At 37.8% G+C, this 26,875-nt stretch overlaps 1 protein-coding gene and 1 pseudogene across 3 annotated transcripts; both read right to left on the reverse strand.

The window, feature by feature from the left end:
- Positions 1-3,734: 3,734 nt before the first annotated feature.
- On the reverse strand, positions 3,735-20,089 carry LOC127639681 (regulator of G-protein signaling 2-like). 3 transcript variants are annotated; one of them, XM_052121829.1, is made up of 5 exons: positions 5,002-5,126; positions 4,833-4,913; positions 4,668-4,729; positions 4,380-4,546; positions 3,735-4,270 (listed from the first exon to the last, which is right to left on the reverse strand). In XM_052121829.1, the coding sequence occupies exons 1-5, from the start codon at positions 5,085-5,087 to the stop codon at positions 4,091-4,093; spliced, it is 576 nt and encodes a 191-aa protein (XP_051977789.1). In that variant the 5' UTR covers positions 5,088-5,126; the 3' UTR covers positions 3,735-4,090. The 3 variants fall into 3 exon arrangements, with proteins under 3 accessions (XP_051977789.1, XP_051977788.1, XP_051977787.1); XM_052121828.1 differs by lacking the exons at positions 4,380-4,546; positions 4,668-4,729; positions 4,833-4,913; positions 5,002-5,126 and adding exons at positions 19,284-19,450; positions 19,573-19,634; positions 19,738-19,818; positions 19,907-20,089 and having other exon boundaries at positions 3,736-4,270; XM_052121827.1 differs by lacking the exons at positions 3,735-4,270; positions 4,380-4,546; positions 4,668-4,729; positions 4,833-4,913; positions 5,002-5,126 and adding exons at positions 18,626-19,174; positions 19,284-19,450; positions 19,573-19,634; positions 19,738-19,818; positions 19,907-20,085.
- LOC127639680 (regulator of G-protein signaling 2-like) lies at positions 10,775-12,575 on the reverse strand (annotated as a pseudogene).
- Positions 20,090-26,875: the final 6,786 nt, after the last annotated feature.

Here is a 26,875-nt window from a genome sequence, read left to right on the forward strand (position 1 = left end):
CCAGTGTGTGTGTATGTATGTATGTATGTGTAATATAGTATATATTATACTGTATAATTAGATGTATGTAAATACATTTATAGAAATATGCATATAGAAATATATACAGTATATACATATATAAAATAATTATATATATATTTACACCAATCAGCCAAACATTACAACTGCCTACCTAATATCGTGTAGGCCCCCCTCCTGCCGCCAAAACAGCTCTGACCCATCCTATTGAGGCATGGACTCCACAAGACCTCTGAAGGTGTCCTGTGATATCTGGCACCAAAATGGTAGCAGCAGATCCTTTAAGACCTATAAGTTGTGAGGTGGGGCCTCCATGGATTTGACTTCTTGGTACATCACATCCCATAGATGCTCAATCGGATTGAAATCACCTTGAACTCTTTGTCGTGTTCCTCAAATCATTCCTGACATTTTTTTGCAGTGTGGCAAGGCACTATTCTGCTGAAAGAGGCCACTGCCATCAGAGAATACCGTTGTCATGAAGGGGTGTACATGGTCTGCAACAGTCTTGAGGTAAGTGGTATGAGTCAGCGTAACATCCACATGAATGCTGTGACCCAAGGTTTCCCAGTAGAACATTGCTCAGAGCATCACACTGCCTTTGTCGACCTGCCATCTTCCCATAGTGCATCCTGCTGCCATCTCTCCCCATGTAAACGATGCACACGCACCCAGAAACATAATTCATCAGACCAGGCCACCATCTTCCATTGCTCCAAGGTCCAGTTCTGACACTCACTTACTCATTGTAGGCGCTTCTGGCGGTGGACAGGGGTCAGCATGGGCACTCTGAGTAGTCTACGGCTAAGCAACCCCATACGCAGCAAGCTGCGATGCACTGTGTTTTCTGACACCTTTCTAAAATGGTCAGCATTATGTTTTCAGCAATTTGTTTACAGTAGCTGTTCTTTGGGATTGGACCAGACAGGCTAGCTTTCGCTCCCCACGTGTCACCGGTTCACCGGTTGTTCTTCCTTGGACCACTTTTGGTAGGTACTAACCACTGCATACCAGGAACACACCACAAGACCTGCCATTTTGGATATCCTCTGATCCAGTCGTCCTGCCATCACAATTTGTCTCTTGTCAAAGTCCCTCAGATTCTTAAGCTTGCCCCCAATGACCCCAAAAATAATTCCACTCACTATATTATTTCCTTGCAGGCACTCGCACCATTCGATACTAGAGATGGTCAGACAGACCCGCCCCTCAGACCAACACACACATGGTGCAGGAACCACACAAGCTGAATGGGCTGCATATCATTGAACACTGTCATGCAACTCCAGCTCAACTCACTACAAAGGAAAAAAACTATGAAATTCCAGGCTGCACAACACCAATAGCCCCCACTGGGGAATGCCAGGAGTAACTGAGGGGTACCAGCCACCAGCAACACACCCATGTGACTACTTTGGGTGTGGTTATGTTGCCTTTGCATCAACCTAATTAGCAGAGGCACAGGAGATGGCAATGAGTGGAGTTGCACACCTCTTAATAAAGAGCTGTAGCGTCCTGCTACATATATACAGTACATATAAAGTCAGTAAAAACTACATTGTACATATCTCACAATTGAAAGAAAAAAGGTCACAATTGTGAGATAAAAATTACTTCTTTATTATTACGTGGCAGGATCCAGCTTCCATATCTAACAAAGTGTCCACTGACACGAAACACCATCCAAACAAATATTTAAGCACAAACATTTATTTTGTATGTGCAGACTTTCTCATCCTTAGTATTAAGTCTTCATCATCCAAGCCTTTCCATGGTATAATGGAAACTGTTATAGAGAGAGCTGAAATGGTGTGTTAATGGTGCACTGCCTGCATTAAATCAGACACATAAATCAAGCAGCCATTTGGCAACGGTGTTCTATTATTCATCTGTACATGTAGTGTTGTGACAGTCGTTTACACTGTGACGTATGACTTGCGTTACTATTTTTACCAGGGTGTTTATTCACTTTAATGCAGTTTTTTCCTTTAGAAATACATTATCAGAATAATGCTTTTAGTGAAAATTTACATTGTTACATTGAATTTCATAGTATTTGGCATGCTGTTGAGCTGTTGTGCAAATGATGTACCTGATGTTATCCAGCATGATTTGATAATGTTCCATTGTGTGCTTTAATGGAAGCAAGCAAACCTTTCGAACAAAGGTCAATATCGTATATTTGTGTATTTTGGTGAACAAGAAGTAGTGCTGAGTCATTTCGTATTTATTTTACGGCATAATGTTTCTTTACTTGTATGTTGTCTAAATCCTAAAACTTGGGTATTGAATCCCATATTTTCAAACTTTTAACCGCACCACAGATGAATGGGAATCAAAAATGAATCATGGGAACTGCCTTGAGGAAAGCCAGCATGGTTGTGAAAAGCTGCTCTGGCTCACTGTGCAGTCTGCTTGATTAGATCGGAGTGTTTGGTGTCTGTTCAGTGTTGGACTGCAGTGAGATCATCTCCAGGAACAGAAGGACGCACAGCAAAACATTCTAAGCTACGTCAACTGTGTGCTCATGTGTGCTTGGAACAAACCTCAAAAACAGGCTCAAAATCAAACACATTAAGTTCAGATTGTTCAACCTTCTACATAACATTTGCATTAAAGGTTTGTCGTTTTTAATGCAGAAGTACATCTCTGGTATCTTTCAGGTCATACCAATTTATGCATTTTTTATGTATTTTATAAATAAATATTTGAAGTAAAAAATAATCTCTAATATTCTGGGTCGGACTGGGTCAAATTTGCATAAAAACAACAAACCTTTAATGCAAATGTTATGTATGGCTACTCCACTGTTTCAGATTATGCCAAGGCAAATGTTGCTTTGCACTTTACCAAACTGTGTTTTGAATATTGTTTACTTAGTATTTAAAGTTCACGCTCCTCATTAAAGAAATGTTTCAAATTCAGTACAAGTTAAGGTCAAGTTACAGCATTTGTCTCATAAAACTTTACACATAAAAGGTTAGTAGCTGATTTTATCAAACTTAAATCATGTTAACAAATAAAACGTTTACGCCTTGTGGCTATACTTTTGAAACAGTGTGTTTTTAAATGTATATGGTCCCATTCACTTCCATTGTACTTAAGTGCTTTACTGTTACTGCCATTTTTGTAACAAACAAGGGGCGAGTCGAAATGCTTTTTGTTTGTTAATCAGCATTATGCCACAAATGCTGTTGATTAAGAGTTTACTGAACCCGGAATATTCATTACATTTCAATTGAATACTTCACATTAACTCTGAATTCATAATGTGTACAGTATTTAACAATTACTGAATTTAGTTTGATGGAAATTTGTCACAATTGAAATACGTAAATCCAAAGAGAAGACTGAGATCTTTTCATGAGCGTAACTTATAAACTTGTTATTGGACAAACATTTTCTGTGAAGTGGTTAGGCTAAAATTATCTAATCACTTACTGTTGTTCTTAAGTTTACATAACCTTTTTCAGAATATCTAGGAATATGAAAAATACAGTGTATCCAAGTGTATAAACATTTAAACAGGATAATTGGAGTAATTTTATTATTTTGTTTAATGGAATGTGTCAGGTATCTGTGCAGTACTAAAAATTAAATGAAATTTCTTTATGACACGAGAGCAAGGATTCTATTCAGAAAGTTATCTTCAATTATGTATTGCTTGCGTCATTTGATTGTCAGTCCCAAAAAATAACAAAAAAGTAATGGAATACATTTTTTTATTAAAAAGTTCTTTTAGAAATGCTTTTTCATAGAAAAGCAAAATGCAAAATGTTGTGTACTTGTTGAGCCAGTCAAAAGTTGATAGTATACAACTACCATATGCAACTTCAGAACCATCATACTGTTTTGAAAATTCATGTGACCATTCAATGATATAAATAAAAAGTTTGTTGACACCTTAATAACAACTTAAAAATCAGTGCAAAATATGCAATATATTATAAATACATTGAAATGACCACTCTGTAAAACTGCAACCACCTCTCCTGAATATTTACATGCATACTATTCTAAACCGAATTGACCGATTCATAAGTTCCATGAATACTATATAAAGATAATATCATCTCTCTCCTTCAACAAATTTACATAGTTCATGGTAGAGGTCAGACTCCAGGAACCGACGGTACGAGTTGTGCTCCATCAGGTAGTAAACTCTATTTTGGGCTGCTTTTAAACTGGACCGTGATGGGAAAAGAAGGCATTGGAGGACAGACTCCTTTGTGTGAAAGTCCAAGTTAATCTAAATGGAAATATTGAAAGAAATTAGAATAAGTGACACGCCTTAATGAAAACCCATGCAGTGAAGGAATGATGTAACATATTCCAAAGCATGTTGTAGACAAGCTCACCTCCTTCGGAGAATCTTCCCTGACAAATTCTTCGTATAGTTGTTTCGCCCGGGATCTGCGTTTCGCTCTTGACTTGATCTTTCGAAACTCTTCGCAGGCCACCCAAAACTCGACATTCTCCTCACAGTATTCAGACTTCATAAAGACTCGAAAAACAGTAATTCCACCTGAAACAAGAGGGAATATGAAAACGTGGATTAGGTCAGTTGGCCTGAATTTATGGAGGCATGAAATAATGTATTCGTAAATGTTCTCACATTCATAAGTGGTAAAAACCACAGTGCTTACATTTACTGCTCAGCAAATTGTCCAGAGACTCCGCCCATTTACTCAACTCTTCAGAAGCTGGCCTGTGTGAATATACAGATTAAGTTATATAACAGATTACACACATAAACCTGTATATGGATGTAAAGTGTATATATTATATACAGTATATAATCAATTACTGACCTGTCAGATTTTCTCTGCATCATGGAATATTCTCTCAAATGAAAGGTCTTGAAAAGCGGTCTTGATCTCCAATTTGTCTTTCTGTCAAACATAATCAGCAAACATTAGCAACCACATGCACATTACTTAACATAAAACCAAATGCAAGGTAGCAAAATAAACATCTCACTTTATTTTATCGTTCCTCACGATCACATCAGGATTCCTCGAATTGATCAAAGGCTCCTCGCTTGAATCTGAAGTGGCACCTCTCATTTTAGCTAATCTGTGCAGCACTATCAAGTCAAAATGTTCTGTCTTTCAGTGTGCTGATTTTATACCTCAGATTCCAAAGGCAGGGCCTGTCAGCGAGTAAAGCATCTGATTGGCTGCTTGGATGTTTGAACTCCAATGCACTTGATCAAGTCTTGTTGGCAGTAACACTGGATATCTTGTTGTAATTTTGTTGAACTCATGATTTGGAGTGTGTTATAGTTAGGGGTTATGGTCATGAAACTAGATTACATCTGGGTCTTTTCCTCAGTATATACACTACCAGTCTGATGGGATGTCACATGATCTAATGGTTTATGCTTAAAAGCTTAATTAGTTTTGTAGAAAAATATAAATTCTGTCTGTGTATGAATTTCCTTACTAACTTATGCTTTATTAGCAACACTTTTTGTTATTTTATAGTTTGGATGAATTGATTATTATTCAAAAATTTGCAACTTAGCATTAACAAAGACTGTGTTGGTGAGTACAAACATTTTTGACTGGTATTTAAAGTAATTGCATTTTGTTTCTATAGTTTATTGGTTACAGAAGCTTAAATCTTTCAGAGATTAACAAAACTGTGTCATCTCTGTTGCATAGGAGGATATAAGCGCAATATCCGTTTCAGACAAAAGTACTAAACAAACTGGAATGTTCCCAACCGACATTCCAGTTGCTTCTATTTGTAGAAGGCAGGGGAATATTTTATTTATAGAAACATGTTTCTAAAGATAGTCTGGTTTGTCTTATCCCTCTGTTGTAATTACCTTGGATCCAAGCCACAGAAAAGGCTTGTGAAAGTGACCTTTACTTTTGAACAACAATTATTGGGCTAAATTCACAAGCACTGGTTCTATGGGTTGTCAATTGCTGCATTCATTTTAGATTTAAAAGATGATACACAAGAATGTCAATGCAATGAACATGCAGTCTGAGACAGTGCATTTATTGTCAATAACTTTTTTAAGTAATTTCCTGAAGAAAAGCAGCAATGACCCATCTTTTATATCAAGGAACTGCCCAATCTAACACTCAAGTGTTAGAATCAAGCACCTCATCAATAAACATAGTGTTGTGATTGAAGAATAGCCACGTGTGACAACTGTGTGAAAGATAAGTAGTGTAGAATCCATATCTTTTAACTACTTAATTACAGTATAACAACATTAATACTTTTTAACAATTGTTTGCGTTCTCCTTTGAGAGCAGTTCTGACACATTAGCACGATGTTTGTACCTAACTACAGTCGTCCCCTGACCTCCATTAGCACAGAGGTGGTCAGTTGGAGAAGATTGTTGGTCAGTGGAGAAGTACATCAATCAGTTCTTCTATTTAGCATCTCACTGGGTGGTATAGAGGTAACTAATTTGCCTCTCGTGCTAGAGATTCTGGGTTCTAATACACCCATATGGAACTTTATATTTGAATAAAACAAAGATTGCATCCGCACATTAGTGGACGTATATCTTGAGTGGGGGACACATTTCTTTGCATTTTTCTTTCGCTTCCCCAATCACATCACTGTGGCACATATGTTGCTATCCTCTTATTACTTTGATTAACGCATATGATGTTTTTAAAATTAAAAGCAGTTGATATGCATGCCGTGATTTTACCTGGATTGTTTTGAGGAATGAAGGTTATATATACAATGCTTGAAATTGCTGAAGAATTCTTACAAAGGTTTAGACAACAGTCTTCAAAAGACAAAGGACAACTGGCTCTAACAAGGACAGAAAGAGATGTGGAAGGCCAGATGTACAACTAAACAAGAGGATAAGTACATCAGACTCTAGTTTGAGAAATAGACGCCTCACATGTCCTCAGCTGACAGCTTCATTGAATTCTACCCGCTCAACACCAGTTTCATGTACAACAGTAAAGAGAAGACTCAGGGGTGCAGGTCTTATGGGAAGAACTGCAAAGAAAAGCCACTTTTGTAACAGAAAAACAAAAATTAAATGTTAAAGTGGGCAAAGAAACACAGACATTGGACAACAGTCATTGGAAAAGAGTGTTATGGATCTTAACACCATTGCGCTTTTGTGGGATCAGCTAGACTGTAAGGCGTGTGAGAAGTGCCCAACATCTATGGCAAGTGCTACAGGAAGTGTGGGGTGAAATGTCACCTGAGCATCTGGACAAACTGACAGCTGGAATGCTAAGGATCAGCAAAGCTGTCATTGCTGCACGTGGAGGATGTTTTTGATGAAAACTCTGAAGTGGTTCAAATTGTAACAGTAATTTTTCACATTATTAATTTCCTGACTATATTTTGTGATCAGTTGAATGCCACTTTGGTAAATTAAAGTATCAATTTCCTTCCAAAACAGCAAAATCTGTACATTATTCCAAACTTTTGTCTTCCAGTGTGTGTGTATGTATGTATGTGTAATATAGTATATATTATACTGTATAATTAGATGTATGTAAATACATTTATAGAAATATGCATATAGAAATATATACAGTATATACATATATAAAATAATTATATATATATTTACACCAATCAGCCAAACATTACAACTGCCTACCTAATATCGTGTAGGCCCCCTCCTGCCGCCAAAACAGCTCTGACCCATCCTATTGAGGCATGGACTCCACAAGACCTCTGAAGGTGTCCTGTGATATCTGGCACCAAAATGGTAGCAGCAGATCCTTTAAGACCTATAAGTTGTGAGGTGGGGCCTCCATGGATTTGACTTCTTGGTACATCACATCCCATAGATGCTCAATCGGATTGAAATCACCTTGAACTCTTTGTCGTGTTCCTCAAATCATTCCTGACATTTTTTTGCAGTGTGGCAAGGCGCACTATTCTGCTGAAAGAGGCCACTGCCATCAGAGAATACCGTTGCCATGAAGGGGTGTACATGGTCTGCAACAGTCTTGAGGTAAGTGGTATGAGTCAGCGTAACATCCACATGAATGCTGTGACCCAAGGTTTCCCAGTAGAACATTGCTCAGAGCATCACACTGCCTTTGTCGACCTGCCATCTTCCCATAGTGCATCCTGCTGCCATCTCTCCCCATGTAAACGATGCACACGCACCCAGAAACATAATTCATCAGACCAGGCCACCATCTTCCATTGCTCCAAGGTCCAGTTCTGACACTCACTTACTCATTGTAGGCGCTTCTGGCGGTGGACAGGGGTCAGCATGGGCACTCTGAGTAGTCTACGGCTAAGCAACCCCATACGCAGCAAGCTGCGATGCACTGTGTTTTCTGACACCTTTCTAAAATGGTCAGCATTATGTTTTCAGCAATTTGTTTACAGTAGCTGTTCTTTGGGATTGGACCAGACAGGCTAGCTTTCGCTCCCCACGTGTCACCGGTTCACCGGTTGTTCTTCCTTGGACCACTTTTGGTAGGTACTAACCACTGCATACCAGGAACACACCACAAGACCTGCCATTTTGGATATCCTCTGATCCAGTCGTCCTGCCATCACAATTTGTCTCTTGTCAAAGTCGCTCAGATTCTTAAGCTTGCCCCCAATGACCCCAAAAATAATTCCACTCACTATATTATTTCCTTGCAGGCACTCGCACCATTCGATACTAGAGATGGTCAGACAGACCCGCCCTCAGACCAACACACACATGGTGCAGGAACCACACAAGCTGAATGGGCTGCATATCATTGAACACTGTCATGCAACTCCAGCTCAACTCACTACAAAGGAAAAAAACTATGAAATTCCAGGCTGCACAACACCAATAGCCCCCACTGGGGAATGCCAGGAGTAACTGAGGGGTACCAGCCACCAGCAACACACCCATGTGACTACTTTGGGTGTGGTTATGTTGCCTTTGCATCAACCTAATTAGCAGAGGCACAGGAGATGGCAATGAGTGGAGTTGCACACCTCTTAATAAAGAGCTGTGCGTCCTGCTACATATATACAGTACATATAAAGTCAGTAAAAACTACATTGTACATATCTCACAATTGAAAGAAAAAAGGTCACAATTGTGAGATAAAAATTACTTCTTTATTATTACGTGGCAGGATCCAGCTTCCATATCTAACAAAGTGTCCACTGACACGAAACACCATCCAAACAAATATTTAAGCACAAACATTTATTTTGTATGTGCAGACTTTCTCATCCTTAGTATTAAGTCTTCATCATCCAAGCCTTTCCATGGTATAATGGAAACTGTTATAGAGAGAGCTGAAATGGTGTGTTAATGGTGCACTGCCTGCATTAAATCAGACACATAAATCAAGCAGCCATTTGGCAACGGTGTTCTATTATTCATCTGTACATGTAGTGTTGTGACAGTCGTTTACACTGTGACGTATGACTTGCGTTACTATTTTTACCAGGGTGTTTATTCACTTTAATGCAGTTTTTCCTTTAGAAATACATTATCAGAATAATGCTTTTAGTGAAAATTTACATTGTTACATTGAATTTCATAGTATTTGGCATGCTGTTGAGCTGTTGTGCAAATGATGTACCTGATGTTATCCAGCATGATTTGATAATGTTCCATTGTGTGCTTTAATGGAAGCAAGCAAACCTTTCGAACAAAGGTCAATATCGTATATTTGTGTATTTTGGTGAACAAGAAGTAGTGCTGAGTCATTTCGTATTTATTTTACGGCATAATGTTTCTTTACTTATATGTTGTCTAAATCCTAAAACTTGGGTATTGAATCCCATATTTTCAAACTTTTAACCGCACCACAGATGAATGGGAATCAAAAATGAATCATGGGAACTGCCTTGAGGAAAGCCAGCATGGTTGTGAAAAGCTGCTCTGGCTCACTGTGCAGTCTGCTTGATTAGATCGGAGTGTTTGGTGTCTGTTCAGTGTTGGACTGCAGTGAGATCATCTCCAGGAACAGAAGGACGCACAGCAAAACATTCTAAGCTACGTCAACTGTGTGCTCATGTGTGCTTGGAACAAACCTCAAAAACAGGCTCAAAATCAAACACATTAAGTTCAGATTGTTCAACCTTCTACATAACATTTGCATTAAAGGTTTGTCGTTTTTAATGCAGAAGTACATCTCTGGTATCTTTCAGGTCATACCAATTTATGCATTTTTTATGTATTTTATAAATAAATATTTGAAGTAAAAAATAATCTCTAATATTCTGGGTCGGACTGGGTCAAATTTGCATAAAAACAACAAACCTTTAATGCAAATGTTATGTATGGCTACTCCACTGTTTCAGATTATGCCAAGGCAAATGTTGCTTTGCACTTTACCAAACTGTGTTTTGAATATTGTTTACTTCGTATTTAAAGTTCACGCTCCTCATTAAAGAAATGTTTCAAATTCAGTACAAGTTAAGGTCAAGTTACAGCATTTGTCTCATAAAACTTTACACATAAAAGGTTAGTAAGCGATTTTATCAAACTTAAATCATGTTAACAAATAAAACGTTTACGCCTTGTGGCTATACTTTTGAAACAGTGTGTTTTTAAATGTATATGGTCCCATTCACTTCCATTGTACTTAAGTGCTTTACTGTTACTGCCATTTTTGTAACAAACAAGGGCTGAGTCGAAATGCTTTTGTTTGTTAATCAGCATTATGCCACAAATGCTGTTGATTAAGAGTTTATTGAACCCGAATATTCATTACATTTCAATTGAATACTTCACATTAACTCTGAATTCATAATGTGTACAGTATTTAACAATTACTGAATTTAGTTTGATGGAAATTTGTCACAATTGAAATACGTAAATCCAAAGAGAAGACTGAGATCTTTTCATGAGCGTAACTTATAAACTTGTTATTGGACAAACATTTTCTGTGAAGTGGTTAGGCTAAAATTATCTAATCACTTACTGTTGTTCTTAAGTTTATATAACCTTTTTCAGAATATCTAGGAATATGAAAAATACAGTGTATCCAAGTGTATAAACATTTAAACAGGATAATTGGAGTAATTTTATTATTTTGTTTAATGGAATGTGTCAGGTATCTGTGCAGTACTAAAAATTAAATGAAATTTCTTTATGACACGAGAGCAAGGATTCTATTCAGAAAGTTATCTTCAATTATGTATTGCTTGCGTCATTTGATTGTCAGTCCCAAAAAATAACAAAAAAAGTAATGGAATACATTTTTTTATTAAAAAGTTCTTTTAGAAATGCTTTTTCATAGAAAAGCAAAATGCAAAATGTTGTGTACTTGTTGAGCCAGTCGAAAGTTGATAGTATACAACTACCATATGCAACTTCAGAACCATCATACTGTTTTGAAAATTCATGTGACCATTCAATGATATAAATAAAAAGTTTGTTGACACCTTAATAACAACTTAAAAATCAGTGCAAAATATGCAATATATTATAAATACATTGAAATGACCACTCTGTAAAACTGCAACCACCTCTCCTGAATATTTACATGCATACTATTCTAAACCGAATTGACCGATTCATAAGTTCCATGAATACTATATAAAGATAATATCATCTCTCTCCTTCAACAAATTTACATAGTTCATGGTAGAGGTCAGACTCCAGGAACCGACGGTACGAGTTGTGCTCCATCAGGTAGTAAACTCTATTTTGGGCTGCTTTTAAACTGGACCGTGATGGGAAAAGAAGGCATTGGAGGACAGACTCCTTTGTGTGAAAGTCCAAGTTAATCTAAATGGAAATATTGAAAGAAATTAGAATAAGTGACACGCCTTAATGAAAACCCATGCAGTGAAGGAATGATGTAACATATTCCAGAGCATGTTGTAGACAAGCTCACCTCCTTCGGAGAATCTTCCCTGACAAATTCTTCAGTATAGTTGTTTCGCCGGGATCTGCGTTTCAGCTCTTGACTTGATCTTTCGAAACTCTTCGCAGGCCACCCAAAACTCGACATACTCCTCACAGTATTCAGACTTCATAAAGACTCGAAAAACAGTAATTCCACCTGAAACAAGAGGGAATATGAAAACGTGGATTAGGTCAGTTGGCCTGAATTTATGGAGGCATGAAATAATGTATTCGTAAATGTTCTCACATTCATAAGTGGTAAAAACCACAGTGCTTACATTTACTGCTCAGCAAATTGTCCAGAGACTCCGCCCATTTACTCAACTCTTCAGAAGCTGGCCTGTGTGAATATACAGATTAAGTTATATAACAGATTACACACATAAACCTGTATATGGATGTAAAGTGTATATATTATATACAGTATATAATCAATTACTGACCTGTCAGATTTTCTCTGCATCATGGAATATTCTCTCAAATGAAAGGTCTTGAAAAGCGGTCTTGATCTCCAATTTGTCTTTCTGTCAAACATAATCAGCAAACATTAGCAACCACATGCACATTACTTAACATAAAACCAAATGCAAGGTAGCAAAATAAACATCTCACTTTATTTTATCGTTCCTCACGATCACATCAGGATTCCTCGAATTGATCAAAGGCTCCTCGCTTGAATCTGAAGTGGCACCTCTCATTTTAGCTAATCTGTGCAGCACTATCAAGTCAAAATGTTCTGTCTTTCAGTGTGCTGATTTTATACCTCAGATTCCAAAGGCAGGGCCTGTCAGCGAGTAAAGCATCTGATTGGCTGCTTGGATGTTTGAACTCCAATGCACTTGATCAAGTCTTGTTGGCAGTAACACTGGATATCTTGTTGTAATTTTGTTGAACTCATGATTTGGAGTGTGTTATAGTTAGGGGTTATGGTCATGAAACTAGATTACATCTGGGTCTTTTCCTCAGTATATACACTACCAGTCTGATGGGATGTCACATGATCTAATGGTTTATGCTTAAAAGCTTAATTAGTTTTGTAGAAAAATATAAATTCTGTCTGTGTATGAATTTCCTTACTAACTTATGCTTTATTAGCAACACTTTTTTGTTATTTTATAGTTTGGATGAATTGATTATTATTCAAAAATTTGCAACTTAGCATTAACAAAGACTGTGTTGGTGAGTACAAACATTTTTGACTGGTATTTAAAGTAATTGCATTTTGTTTCTATAGTTTATTGGTTACAGAAGCTTAAATCTTTCAGAGATTAACAAAACTGTGTCATCTCTGTTGCATAGGAGGATATAAGCGCAATATCCGTTTCAGACAAAAAGTACTAAACAAACTGGAATGTTCCCAACCGACATTCCAGTTGCTTCTATTTGTAGAAGGCAGGGGAATATTTTATTTATAGAAACATGTTTCTAAAGATAGTCTGGTTTGTCTTATCCCTCTGTTGTAATTACCTTGGATCCAAGCCACAGAAAAGGCTTGTGAAAGTGACCTTTACTTTTGAACAACAATTATTGGGCTAAATTCACAAGCACTGGTTCTATGGGTTGTCAATTGCTGCATTCATTTTAGATTTAAAAGATGATACACAAGAATGTCAATGCAATGAACATGCAGTCTGAGACAGTGCATTTATTGTCAATAACTTTTTAAGTAATTTCCTGAAGAAAAGCAGCAATGACCCATCTTTTATATCAAGGAACTGCCCAATCTAACACTCAAGTGTTAGAATCAAGCACCTCATCAATAAACATAGTGTTGTGATTGAAGAATAGCCACGTGTGACAACTGTGTGAAAGATAAGTAGTGTAGAATCCATATCTTTTAACTACTTAATTACAGTATAACAACATTAATACTTTTTAACAATTGTTTGCGTTCTCCTTTGAGAGCAGTTCTGACACATTAGCACGATGTTTGTACCTAACTACAGTCGTCCCCTGACCTCCATTAGCACAGAGGTGGTCAGTTGGAGAAGATTGTTGGTCAGTGGAGAAGTACATCAATCAGTTCTTCTATTTAGCATCTCACTGGGTGGTATAGAGGTAACTAATTTGCCTCTCGTGCTAGAGATTCTGGGTTCTAATACACCCATATGGAACTTTATATTTGAATAAAACAAAGATTGCATCCGCACATTAGTGGACGTATATCTTGAGTGGGGGACACATTTCTTTGCATTTTTCTTTCGCTTCCCCAATCACATCACTGTGGCACATATGTTGCCATCCTCTTATTACTTTGATTAACGCATATGATGTTTTTAAAATTAAAAGCAGTTGATATGCATGCCGTGATTTTACCTGGATTGTTTTGAGGAATGAAGGTTATATATACAATGCTTGAAATTGCTGAAGAATTCTTACAAAGGTTTAGACAACAGTCTTCAAAAGACAAAGGACAACTGGCTCTAACAAGGACAGAAAGAGATGTGGAAGGCCAGATGTACAACTAAACAAGAGGATAAGTACATCAGACTCTAGTTTGAGAAATAGACGCCTCACATGTCCTCAGCTGACAGCTTCATTGAATTCTACCCGCTCAACACCAGTTTCATGTACAACAGTAAAGAGAAGACTCAGGGGTGCAGGTCTTATGGGAAGAACTGCAAAGAAAAGCCACTTTTGTAACAGAAAAACAAAAATTAAATGTTAAAGTGGGCAAAGAAACACAGACATTGGACAACAGTCATTGGAAAAGAGTGTTATGGATCTTAACACCATTGAGCTTTTGTGGGATCAGCTAGACTGTAAGGTGTGTGAGAAGTGCCCAACATCTATGGCAAGTGCTACAGGAAGTGTGGGGTGAAATGTCACCTGAGCATCTGGACAAACTGACAGCTGGAATGCTAAGGATCAGCAAAGCTGTCATTGCTGCACGTGGAGGATGTTTTTGATGAAAACTCTGAAGTGGTTCAAATTGTAACAGTAATTTTTCACATTATTAATTTCCTGACTATATTTTGTGATCAGTTGAATGCCACTTTGGTAAATTAAAGTATCAATTTCCTTCCAAAACAGCAAAATCTGTACATTATTCCAAACTTTTGTCTTCCAGTGTGTGTGTATGTATGTATGTGTAATATAGTATATATTATACTGTATAATTAGATGTATGTAAATACATTTATAGAAATATGCATATAGAAATATATACAGTATATACATATATAAAATAATTATATATATATTTACACCAATCAGCCAAACATTACAACTGCCTACCTAATATCGTGTAGGCCCCCTCCTGCCGCCAAAACAGCTCTGACCCATCCTATTGAGGCATGGACTCCACAAGACCTCTGAAGGTGTCCTGTGATATCTGGCACCAAAATGGTAGCAGCAGATCCTTTAAGACCTATAAGTTGTGAGGTGGGGCCTCCATGGATTTGACTTCTTGGTACATCACATCCCATAGATGCTCAATCGGATTGAAATCACCTTGAACTCTTTGTCGTGTTCCTCAAATCATTCCTGACATTTTTTTGCAGTGTGGCAAGGCGCACTATTCTGCTGAAAGAGGCCACTGCCATCAGAGAATACCGTTGCCATGAAGGGGTGTACATGGTCTGCAACAGTCTTGAGGTAAGTGGTATGAGTCAGCGTAACATCCACATGAATGCTGTGACCCAAGGTTTCCCAGTAGAACATTGCTCAGAGCATCACACTGCCTTTGTCGACCTGCCATCTTCCCATAGTGCATCCTGCTGCCATCTCTCCCCCATGTAAACGATGCACACGCACCCAGAAACATAATTCATCAGACCAGGCCACCATCTTCCATTGCTCCAAGGTCCAGTTCTGACACTCACTTACTCATTGTAGGCGCTTCTGGCGGTGGACAGGGGTCAGCATGGGCACTCTGAGTAGTCTACGGCTAAGCAACCCCATACGCAGCAAGCTGCGATGCACTGTGTTTTCTGACACCTTTCTAAAATGGTCAGCATTATGTTTTCAGCAATTTGTTTACAGTAGCTGTTCTTTGGGATTGGACCAGACAGGCTAGCTTTCGCTCCCCACGTGTCACCGGTTCACCGGTTGTTCTTCCTTGGACCACTTTTGGTAGGTACTAACCACTGCATACCAGGAACACACCACAAGACCTGCCATTTTGGATATCCTCTGATCCAGTCGTCCTGCCATCACAATTTGTCTCTTGTCAAAGTCGCTCAGATTCTTAAGCTTGCCCCCAATGACCCCAAAAATAATTCCACTCACTATATTATTTCCTTGCAGGCACTCGCACCATTCGATACTAGAGATGGTCAGACAGACCCGCCCCTCAGACCAACACACACATGGTGCAGGAACCACACAAGCGAATGGGCTGCATATCATTGAACACTGTCATGCAACTCCAGCTCAACTCACTACAAAGGAAAAAAACTATGAAATTCCAGGCTGCACAACACCAATAGCCCCCACTGGGGGAATGCCAGGAGTAACTGAGGGGTACCAGCCACCAGCAACACACCCATGTGACTACTTTGGGTGTGGTTATGTTGCCTTTGCATCAACCTAATTAGCAGAGGCACAGGAGATGGCAATGAGTGGAGTTGCACACCTCTTAATAAAGAGCTGTGCGTCCTGCTACATATATACAGTACATATAAAGTCAGTAAAAACTACATTGTACATATCTCACAATTGAAAGAAAAAAGGTCACAATTGTGAGATAAAAAATTACTTCTTTATTATTACGTGGCAGGATCCAGCTTCCATATCTAACAAAGTGTCCACTGACACGAAACACCATCCAAACAAATATTTAAGCACAAACATTTATTTTGTATGTGCAGACTTTCTCATCCTTAGTATTAAGTCTTCATCATCCAAGCCTTTCCATGGTATAATGGAAACTGTTATAGAGAGAGCTGAAATGGTGTGTTAATGGTGCACTGCCTGCATTAAATCAGACACATAAATCAAGCAGCCATTTGGCAACGGTGTTCTATTATTCATCTGTACATGTAGTGTTGTGACAGTCGTTTACACTGTGACGTATGACTTGCGTTACTATTTTTACCAGGGTGTTTATTCACTTTAATGCAGTTTTTCCTTTAGAAATACATTATCAGAATAATGCTTTTAGTGAAAATTTACATTGTTACATTGAATTTCATAGTATTTGGCATGCTGTTGAGCTGTTGTGCAAATGATGTACCTGATGTTATCCAGCATGATTTGATAATGTTCCATTGTGTGCTTTAATGGAAGCAAGCAAACCTTTCGAACAAAGGTCAATATCAGTATATTTGTGTATTTTGGTGAACAAGAAGTAGTGCTGAGTCATTTCAGTATTTATTTTACGGCATAATGTTTCTTTACTTATATGTTGTCTAAATCCTAAAACTTGGGTATTGAATCCCATATTTTCAAACTTTTAACCGCACCACAGATGAATGGGAATCAAAAATGAATCATGGGAACTGCCTTGAGGAAAGCCAGCATGGTTGTGAAAAGCTGCTCTGGCTCACTGTGCAGTCTGCTTGATTAGATCGGAGTGTTTGGTGTCTGTTCAGTGTTGGACTGCAGTGAGATCATCTCCAGGAACAGAAGGACGCACAGCAAAACATTCTAAGCTACGTCAACTGTGTGCTCATGTGTGCTTGGAACAAACCTCAAAAACAGGCTCAAAATCAAACACATTAAGTTCAGATTGTTCAACCTTCTACATAACATTTGCATTAAAGGTTTGTCGTTTTTAATGCAGAAGTACATCTCTGGTATCTTTCAGGTCATACCAATTTATGCATTTTTTATGTATTTTATAAATAAATATTTGAAGTAAAAAATAATCTCTAATATTCTGGGTCGGACTGGGTCAAATTTGCATAAAAACGACAAACCTTTAATGCAAATGTTATGTATGGCTACTCCACTGTTTCAGATTATGCCAAGGCAAATGTTGCTTTGCACTTTACCAAACTGTGTTTTGAATATTGTTTACTTCGTATTTAAAGTTCACGCTCCTCATTAAAGAAATGTTTCAAATTCAGTACAAGTTAAGGTCAAGTTACAGCATTTGTCTCATAAAACTTTACACATAAAAGGTTAGTAAGCGATTTTATCAAACTTAAATCATGTTAACAAATAAAACGTTTACGCCTTGTGGCTATACTTTTGAAACAGTGTGTTTTTAAATGTATATGGTCCCATTCACTTCCATTGTACTTAAGTGCTTTACTGTTACTGCCATTTTTGTAACAAACAAGGGGCGAGTCGAAATGCTTTTTTTTTGTTAATCAGCATTATGCCACAAATGCTGTTGATTAAGAGTTTATTGAACCCGGAATATTCATTACATTTCAATTGAATACTTCACATTAACTCTGAATTCATAATGTGTACAGTATTTAACAATTACTGAATTTAGTTTGATGGAAATTTGTCACAATTGAAATACGTAAATCCAAAGAGAAGACTGAGATCTTTTCATGAGCGTAACTTATAAACTTGTTATTGGACAAACATTTTCTGTGAAGTGGTTAGGCTAAAATTATCTAATCACTTACTGTTGTTCTTAAGTTTATATAACCTTTTTCAGAATATCTAGGAATATGAAAAATACAGTGTATCCAAGTGTATAAACATTTAAACAGGATAATTGGAGTAATTTTATTATTTTGTTTAATGGAATGTGTCAGGTATCTGTGCAGTACTAAAAATTAAATGAAATTTCTTTATGACACGAGAGCAAGGATTCTATTCAGAAAGTTATCTTCAATTATGTATTGCTTAGCGCCATTTGATTGTCAGTCCCAAAAAATAACAAAAAAAGTAATGGAATACATTTTTTTATTAAAAAGTTCTTTTAGAAATGCTTTTTCATAGAAAAGCAAAATGCAAAATGTTGTGTACTTGTTGAGCCAGTCGAAAGTTGATAGTATACAACTACCATATGCAACTTCAGAACCATCATACTGTTTTGAAAATTCATGTGACCATTCAATGATATAAATAAAAAGTTTGTTGACACCTTAATAACAACTTAAAAATCAGTGCAAAATATGCAATATATTATAAATACATTGAAATGACCACTCTGTAAAACTGCAACCACCTCTCCTGAATATTTACATGCATACTATTCTAAACCGAATTGACCGATTCATAAGTTCCATGAATACTATATAAAGATAATATCATCTCTCTCCTTCAACAAATTTACATAGTTCATGGTAGAGGTCAGACTCCAGGAACCGACGGTACGAGTTGTGCTCCATCAGGTAGTAAACTCTATTTTGGGCTGCTTTTAAACTGGACCGTGATGGGAAAAGAAGGCATTGGAGGACAGACTCCTTTGTGTGAAAGTCCAAGTTAATCTAAATGGAAATATTGAAAGAAATTAGAATAAGTGACACGCCTTAATGAAAACCCATGCAGTGAAGGAATGATGTAACATATTCCAGAGCATGTTGTAGACAAGCTCACCTCCTTCGGAGAATCTTCCCTGACAAATTCTTCGTATAGTTGTTTCGCCCGGGATCTGCGTTTCGCTCTTGACTTGATCTTTCGAAACTCTTCGCAGGCCACCCAAAACTCGACATACTCCTCACAGTATTCAGACTTCATAAAGACTCGAAAAACAGTAATTCCACCTGAAACAAGAGGGAATATGAAAACGTGGATTAGGTCAGTTGGCCTGAATTTATGGAGGCATGAAATAATGTATTCAGTAAATGTTCTCACATTCATAAGTGGTAAAAACCACAGTGCTTACATTTACTGCTCAGCAAATTGTCCAGAGACTCCGCCCATTTACTCAACTCTTCAGAAGCTGGCCTGTGTGAATATACAGATTAAGTTATATAACAGATTACACACATAAACCTGTATATGGATGTAAAGTGTATATATTATATACAGTATATAATCAATTACTGACCTGTCAGATTTTCTCTGCATCATGGAATATTCTCTCAAATGAAAGGTCTTGAAAAGCGGTCTTGATCTCCAATTTGTCTTTCTGTCAAACATAATCAGCAAACATTAGCAACCACATGCACATTACTTAACATAAAACCAAATGCAAGGTGGCAAAATAAACATCTCACTTTATTTTATCGTTCCTCACGATCACATCAGGATTCCTCGAATTGATCAAAGGCTCCTCGCTTGAATCTGAAGTGGCACCTCTCATTTTAGCCAATCTGTGCAGCACTATCAAGTCAAAATGTTCTGTCTTTCAGTGTGCTGATTTTATACCTCAGATTCCAAAGGCAGGGCCTGTCAGCGAGTAAAGCATCTGATTGGCTGCTTGGATGTTTGAACTCCAATGCACTTGATCAAGTCTTGTTGGCAGTAACACTGGATATCTTGTTGTAATTTTGTTGAACTCATGATTTGGAGTGTGTTATAGTTAGGGGTTATGGTCATGAAACTAGATTACATCTGGGTCTTTTCCTCAGTATATACACTACCAGTCTGATGGGATGTCACATGATCTAATGGTTTATGCTTAAAAGCTTAATTAGTTTTGTAGAAAAATATAAATTCCGTTTGTGTATGAATTTCCTTACTAACTTATGCTTTATTAGCAACACTTTTTTGTTATTTTATAGTTTGGATGAATTGATTATTATTCTAAAATTTGCAACTTAGCATTAACAAAGACTGTGTTGGTGAGTACAAACATTTTTGACTGGTATTTAAAGTAATTGCATTGTTTCTATAGTTTATTGGTTACAGAAGCTTAAATCTTTCAGAGATTAACAAAACTGTGTCATCTCTGTTGCATAGGAGGATATAAGCGCAATATCCGTTTCAGACAAAAAGTACTAAACAAACTGGAATGTTCCCAACCGACATTCCAGTTGCTTCTATTTGTAGAAGGCAGGGGAATATTTTATTTATAGAAACATGTTTCTAAAGATAGTCTGGTTTGTCTTATCCCTCTGTTGTAATTACCTTGGATCCAAGCCACAGAAAAGGCTTGTGAAAGTGACCTTTACTTTTGAACAACAATTATTGGGCTAAATTCACAAGCACTGGTTCTATGGGTTGTCAATTGCTGCATTCATTTTAGATTTAAAAGATGATACACAAGAATGCATTCTAGTTTTATGTCAATGCAATGAACATGCAGTCTGAGACAGTGCATTTATTGTCAATAACTTTTTTAAGTAATTTCCTGAAGAAAAGCAGCAATGACCCATCTTTTATATCAAGGAACTGCCCAATCTAACACTCAAGTGTTAGAATCAAGCACCTCATCAATAAACATAGTGTTGTGATTGAAGAATAGCCACGTGTGACAACTGTGTGAAAGATAAGTAGTGTAGAATCCATATCTTTTAACTACTTAATTACAGTATAACAACATTAATACTTTTTAACAATTGTTTGCGTTCTCCTTTGAGAGCAGTTCTGACACATTAGCACGATGTTTGTACCTAACTACAGTCGTCCCCTGACCTCCATTAGCACAGAGGTGGTCAGTTGGAGAAGATTGTTGGTCAGTGGAGAAGTACATCAATCAGTTCTTCTATTTAGCATCTCACTGGGTGGTATAGAGGTAACTAATTTGCCTCTCGTGCTAGAGATTCTGGGTTCTAATACACCCATATGGAACTTTATATTTGAATAAAACAAAGATTGCATCCGCACATTAGTGGACGTATATCTTGAGTGGGGGACACATTTCTTTGCATTTTTCTTTCGCTTCCCCAATCACATCACTGTGGCACATATGTTGCCATCCTCTTATTACTTTGATTAACGCATATGATGTTTTTAAAATTAAAAGCAGTTGATGTGCATGCCGTGATTTTACCTGGATCAAACCTTTCACTCAACTCTCTGATATTCATCGAGATCAAATCACTGTGAGGAAATCAATTTTGTTATTATATAGTTTTAAAGAAAAATATTAAGAGTGGAGACAGGTAACAGGTTGGGGAAAACTGGGTCAAAAGGCGGATTTGAAGCCTGGTCGTCCATATGGAAAAAGCACATCTTTTCCATTCTTACAGACTGATCCATTGCAGCATCTCATTAAGATGCAGTTTGTCTTTAATGTCTTTGTATACACCAGACGAGTACAAGTCACTGCACTGCGTAGCAGGTAGGAGGGCAGGCAGGAGAATTTATGTCAAAAAATTACTTCACTATTAATCTGTTTCTCACCCAAACCTATCATATCACTTCTGAACACATGGATTTAACCACTAGAGTCATATGGATTACTTTTATGCTCCCTTTATGTCACAATTCACTTGCATTGTATGGACCTACAGAGCTGAAATATTCTTCAAAATATCTTAATGTGGGTTCTGCAGAAGAAAGAAAGTCATACACATCTGGGATGGCATGAGGGTGAGTAAATGATGAGAGAATTTTCATCATCACTTTAAAGAGACTTTTTTATATGAAATGTTTCATAACTTGCTGCTGTTTATTACTATATTTCAAAATAGTTTGGCAGATATCTCGGCCTGGATGAAGGAACACCATCTGCAACTTAAACCAGTAAAGACTGAGCTTCTCATCTTTCCAGCCAACCTTGCTGTTGAACACAACATCACTGTTCAGCTGGGTTCAACAACAGTAACGCCTTCCAAAATGGTCAGAAATCTAGGGGTAACCATCAACAACCAACTCAATTTCACAGACCACATCTCATAGACAGCACGATCATGTAGATTTACACTAGATAAGACCCTTCCTCTCTGAACATGCCACACAACTTCCTGTTCATTCACTTATCATAACTAGACTGTACTAATGTAACACTCTAATTGCAGGCCTCCCTGCATGCCCAATTAGACCCCTGCAAATGATCCAGAATGCAGCAGCACATCTGGTCTTTAATGAACTAAAGAGAGTGCATGTTACACCACTCCTTGTCTCTCTCCACTGGCTGCCGGTTGATGCATGTGTCAAATTCAAGGCTCTGATGCTGGCATACAGAACAGTCACTGGGTCTGCTCCAGCATACCTAAAATCATTTCTGCAGAGCTATGCTCCCACTAGAAGCCTGCAGTTAGTCTAAGGTATGGTGCCTTATTGTATCAACACAAAGAATCGCCAAAACACTTTCCAAGACGTTCGGTTTCATCATACCACTTTGGTGGAATGACCTTCCCAACTCCATCCGTGAAGCTGACTCAATCTCTATCTTTAAAAATGGCTAAAAACACATCTTTTCCATGAGCACTTAACCAGTCACTAAAAGAAAAAAAACATTCTTGTTGCACTTTAATCAGTCTTGATTACTACTACTCTGATGCTCATTTACAATGTATTCCTCTTTTTTAAATCGCTTTGAATAAAAGCATCTGCCAAATGAATAAATGTAAATTTAAATAGTGTGTTCTAGTTTTATTATTGTGGTTTATTACTTCAAAACACTGCCCCAGTGGCCAAAGTTGTAAGTGTTATTAAGAGTAAGGCCTATTTTCTGAGTGAAACTTCCACTGAGGGGCGTCAAAAGCGAGTTCTGAAGTGATTTATTTTCAGCTGTACAGGCTGTAATACAGTGAAGAGGAATGCTTATTTTAAACTGGTCTCCCCAACCCAAACCCTAAACCTAACCATCAGTGGAGTAAAAATGTAATGTTAGAGGGGAAAATACAACCTCAAAATCTCACTTATCACTGATTATGCGAGCACAATTACATCATGAACCGAGGGCTTCTATGCTGCTGACGCAACATGCTTCCGGTCGCACCACAGAGGACTGTAAACACTCTGGAGCAGATACAAAAAATGTCTGATAGAAGATGGTGCTTGTCAGTGGATCGGCATAATGTGGCCGATTCTAGGATACTGGAAATTTCTGAAAGAACATTCCGAGTTCCCGTGTGATTCCACATTTTGAAACACAACCGATTTTTCTAAATCACCAAACTTAATTCACTGGTTTAATGCATTACTTTTCTGTAAACACTCAGTATTATGCTGCATTTTGCATTACCCTTAAGATCCTATTGACTTGGACATGAAATACAGGTTTTCACGTATTGGTGCTGAGAGCAACATCTCTGAATAGTACAAATAGTGCAGTCATTCCTGTCACCGGTGTGGCATGGGAAATATGCATGTTTCCATTCATTTAGCCAATGATATGCAAAAATGTATTTGTGTATGTGATTAAGATGTCAAGGCAATGTTTTTAGAACAGTAGCACTAAAGAAGATATGGAAATCACCTTGATTTGAATAGACACAGTACCATTGAAAAATTGACTTCTTAAGTTTGAGAAAGATTCCATGTATCTACGATGCAAATAGGTTAAACATGTATAACCAGGGTCAGAAATTAACCAGGGCTCAAGGCAAACTGCCATTGCTATTTAAAATATGGAAGTGGAAAAAAAAACATGGTGAATTCTATCTTTCTTATCTGTTAGCTAACATTTGACCTTTTGTGACAACATGTTCCATAAGCAATGCATGTTGTCACTATATGTGTCCATTTTCCCAATGGGAACCCATTATGGCCTCTTCAGCAAAATCTAAACTGTAAAACAATAATCAAATGCAAAACAATTCATAAATCAATTAAGTGATTCAATGCAAGTTTTAGACAAATGTAAGAGAGATTACCAATTTCCACAGAAATTACATTCATACATACATTCACATGACACTTCCTGTCTGTTTTTACATGAATAATCCATCTTTTGCAACACATTGAGCTTTTTGACCACTTCCTATGAGTTATGTCATCATATGTTTTTCCATTTTGATGAATATCAACTGCTTAGGCAGATATTTTCCCTCAACTAATCAGTAGATGAGTATTTTTGTGAAATACGAGACCTACTAAAAGGACTTTCTGCAAGTCTGCTCCATATAAAGACAATTTTTACGAGCATATACACATCATCCACTTTTGCAGATGTTAGTGGGAATAGTAATAATGACCCTGTGTTTATTAAAAGACTTATCGTGTGTTATGATGTTCAGACTGTAAATAACAGTGAGCATCTTGAGTGTTTCTCTGTGCAATCGTTGCCAAGTTTCCATTTAAACAGACGATGCACCAAAAGCATTACGCGCTTGGTATTTCCCAGCAATGAAACATGTGCTGTACTCATTGGGGACTCCAAAAGTACCTTATATAAACAAGAACAATGTCTTTACCTCCTCTGGGTGAGGGTGCACCATATTTTTTTTTAACATAAACTGGCCCATTTTTGGTGAAAAGATGTGCATGTTTTGGTGAACTTAAAATAACCTTTATGTATTTTTTGCTTCTTATGAGTTAAAAGGAGTAAAAGTCAATTTGAATATTCAAGCCTCTGATGCATGATGTAACGCTGAGTAGATGAAGGAGACGAGGGGCAAGGCTCTAAATGCAGTACGTATTTATATAAAGTAAAACAGACTGAACAGGAACAAACCAAACATCCACGATGGGAAAAATAAACATAAAAGCACAAAGACGTCAAGAGACCACGAACGGGGAGAACAGGTGGAAAGGTGAAGAACAAACATCCATAAACATCAACAACGATTGACAATGACTGAACAAAGAACCAGGGTTTAAATACAGCAAGGAACAAACAAGAAAATGAGGGACACCTGGAAGAAACAATCAAGGGAACACCAATCATAATAACAAACTACAAAGGACTACAAAAACCAAACAGGAAACAGGAACCAGGAAACAGGGGCTAAACTAAACTTCAACATAAGAGCACAACAACAAAAGACACCAATGAACATGACAGAAACCAAACAGGAAACAGGAACCAGGAACCAGGGACTAAACTGAACTTCAACATAAAAACACAAAGACAAAAGACACCAATGAACATGACACATGAACTATTTATAAATGTAATTCTGAGCAAGACTATAATAATTTCTTATAGTTTATTTTTTGTAGGGCGGCCAACATTTTGGAATAATATACAGATTTAGCTGTTTCTGAAGGAAAATTATACTTATTATTTACCAAAGTGGATCATAAGGTATAGTCAGGACATTACTGATGTAAAAAACAGCATCATCACTATTTGAAAAAACTAATTTTTTATCAAATCTAGACAGACCCCATTTCCAGCAGCCATCACTCCAACACGTTTTCCTTGAGTAATCATGCTAAATTGCTAATTTAGTACTAGAAAATAACTTGCCATTATATTAAACACAGCTGAAAGCTATTTGGTTTGTTAAATTAAGCTTAACATTGGTTTTGCGTTTGGGTTGCCGCAATATGCAATAAATGTCTTAAGATCAATATTAGGTCAAAATGGGCAAATACATCAACAAAAGAGGATAAGTACATCAGAGTCTCTAGTTTGAGAAATAGACGCCTCACGTGTCCTCAGCTGACAGCTTCATTGAATTCTACCCGCTCAACACCAGTTTCATGTTCAACAGTAAAGAGAAGACTCAGGGGTGCAGGCCTTATGGGAAGAACTGCAAAGAAAACTTTTGAAACACAAAAACAAAAAGAAAAGGTTAGAGTGGGCAAAGAAACACAGACATCGGACAACAGGAATTTGGAAAAGAGTGTGTGGCAGGGCGGAGGGCGGGCCGGGTCGAGATCCTACACACCCGGTCCCGTATTAGGCTAATTATGCCTCCGTGAGGTTTAAAGGTTGACTGCAGAGGGCCGTGCGGGAGAGAGAGATTGTTAGCGGACATGTCCGTCATGTGTGTGTTTATGTCTTCTTTTAAGTTTATCATTAAAACTATTATTGATATCGTCAAGCCGGTTCTCGCCTCCTCCTTTCCGTTGAATACCTTTACACTGGTGCCGAAACCCGAGAAGGAGGAGGGATACGCCGTAGTAGAGTTCTCGCCACTACCGTCCACCCCAACGGAGCAGCCGCGGCCATCTGCCAGGGGCGCAGGAGTCGCCAACCGGCTGCTGAAACGCGGTGGGGTTTAAGACCGCCGACCGCGAGCAGGGAGGGGCTCACTGGCGACCGCCTGGAGCGAGAACTGCTGCCAGGGTCGGGGGAGACCCCTTCTGTTCCCCGAGAACACGGCGGGGTGTTCCGTCCACCAGGGGCTGGAAGACTACCTCTGATCCGCCCGGAGAGGCGCGGCTGTCGTCCGATATAGGGT

The sequence above is a fragment of the Xyrauchen texanus genome, chromosome 48 (assembly GCF_025860055.1).
Source record: "Xyrauchen texanus isolate HMW12.3.18 chromosome 48, RBS_HiC_50CHRs, whole genome shotgun sequence".
NCBI classification, from domain to species: domain Eukaryota; kingdom Metazoa; phylum Chordata; class Actinopteri; order Cypriniformes; family Catostomidae; genus Xyrauchen; species Xyrauchen texanus.

Coding starts and splice junctions, on each gene's coding strand:
- LOC127639681 (XM_052121829.1), bottom strand. CDS start 5,087: ATGAGAGGTGCCACTTCAGATTCAAGCGAGGAGCCTTTGATCAATTCG. Junction 4,547..4,667: donor CAATTTGCTGAGCAGTAAAT/GTAAGCACTGTG, acceptor CTCTTGTTTCAG/GTGGAATTACTGTTTTTCGA. Junction 4,271..4,379: donor GGGAAGATTCTCCGAAGGAG/GTGAGCTTGTCT, acceptor ATTTCCATTTAG/ATTAACTTGGACTTTCACAC.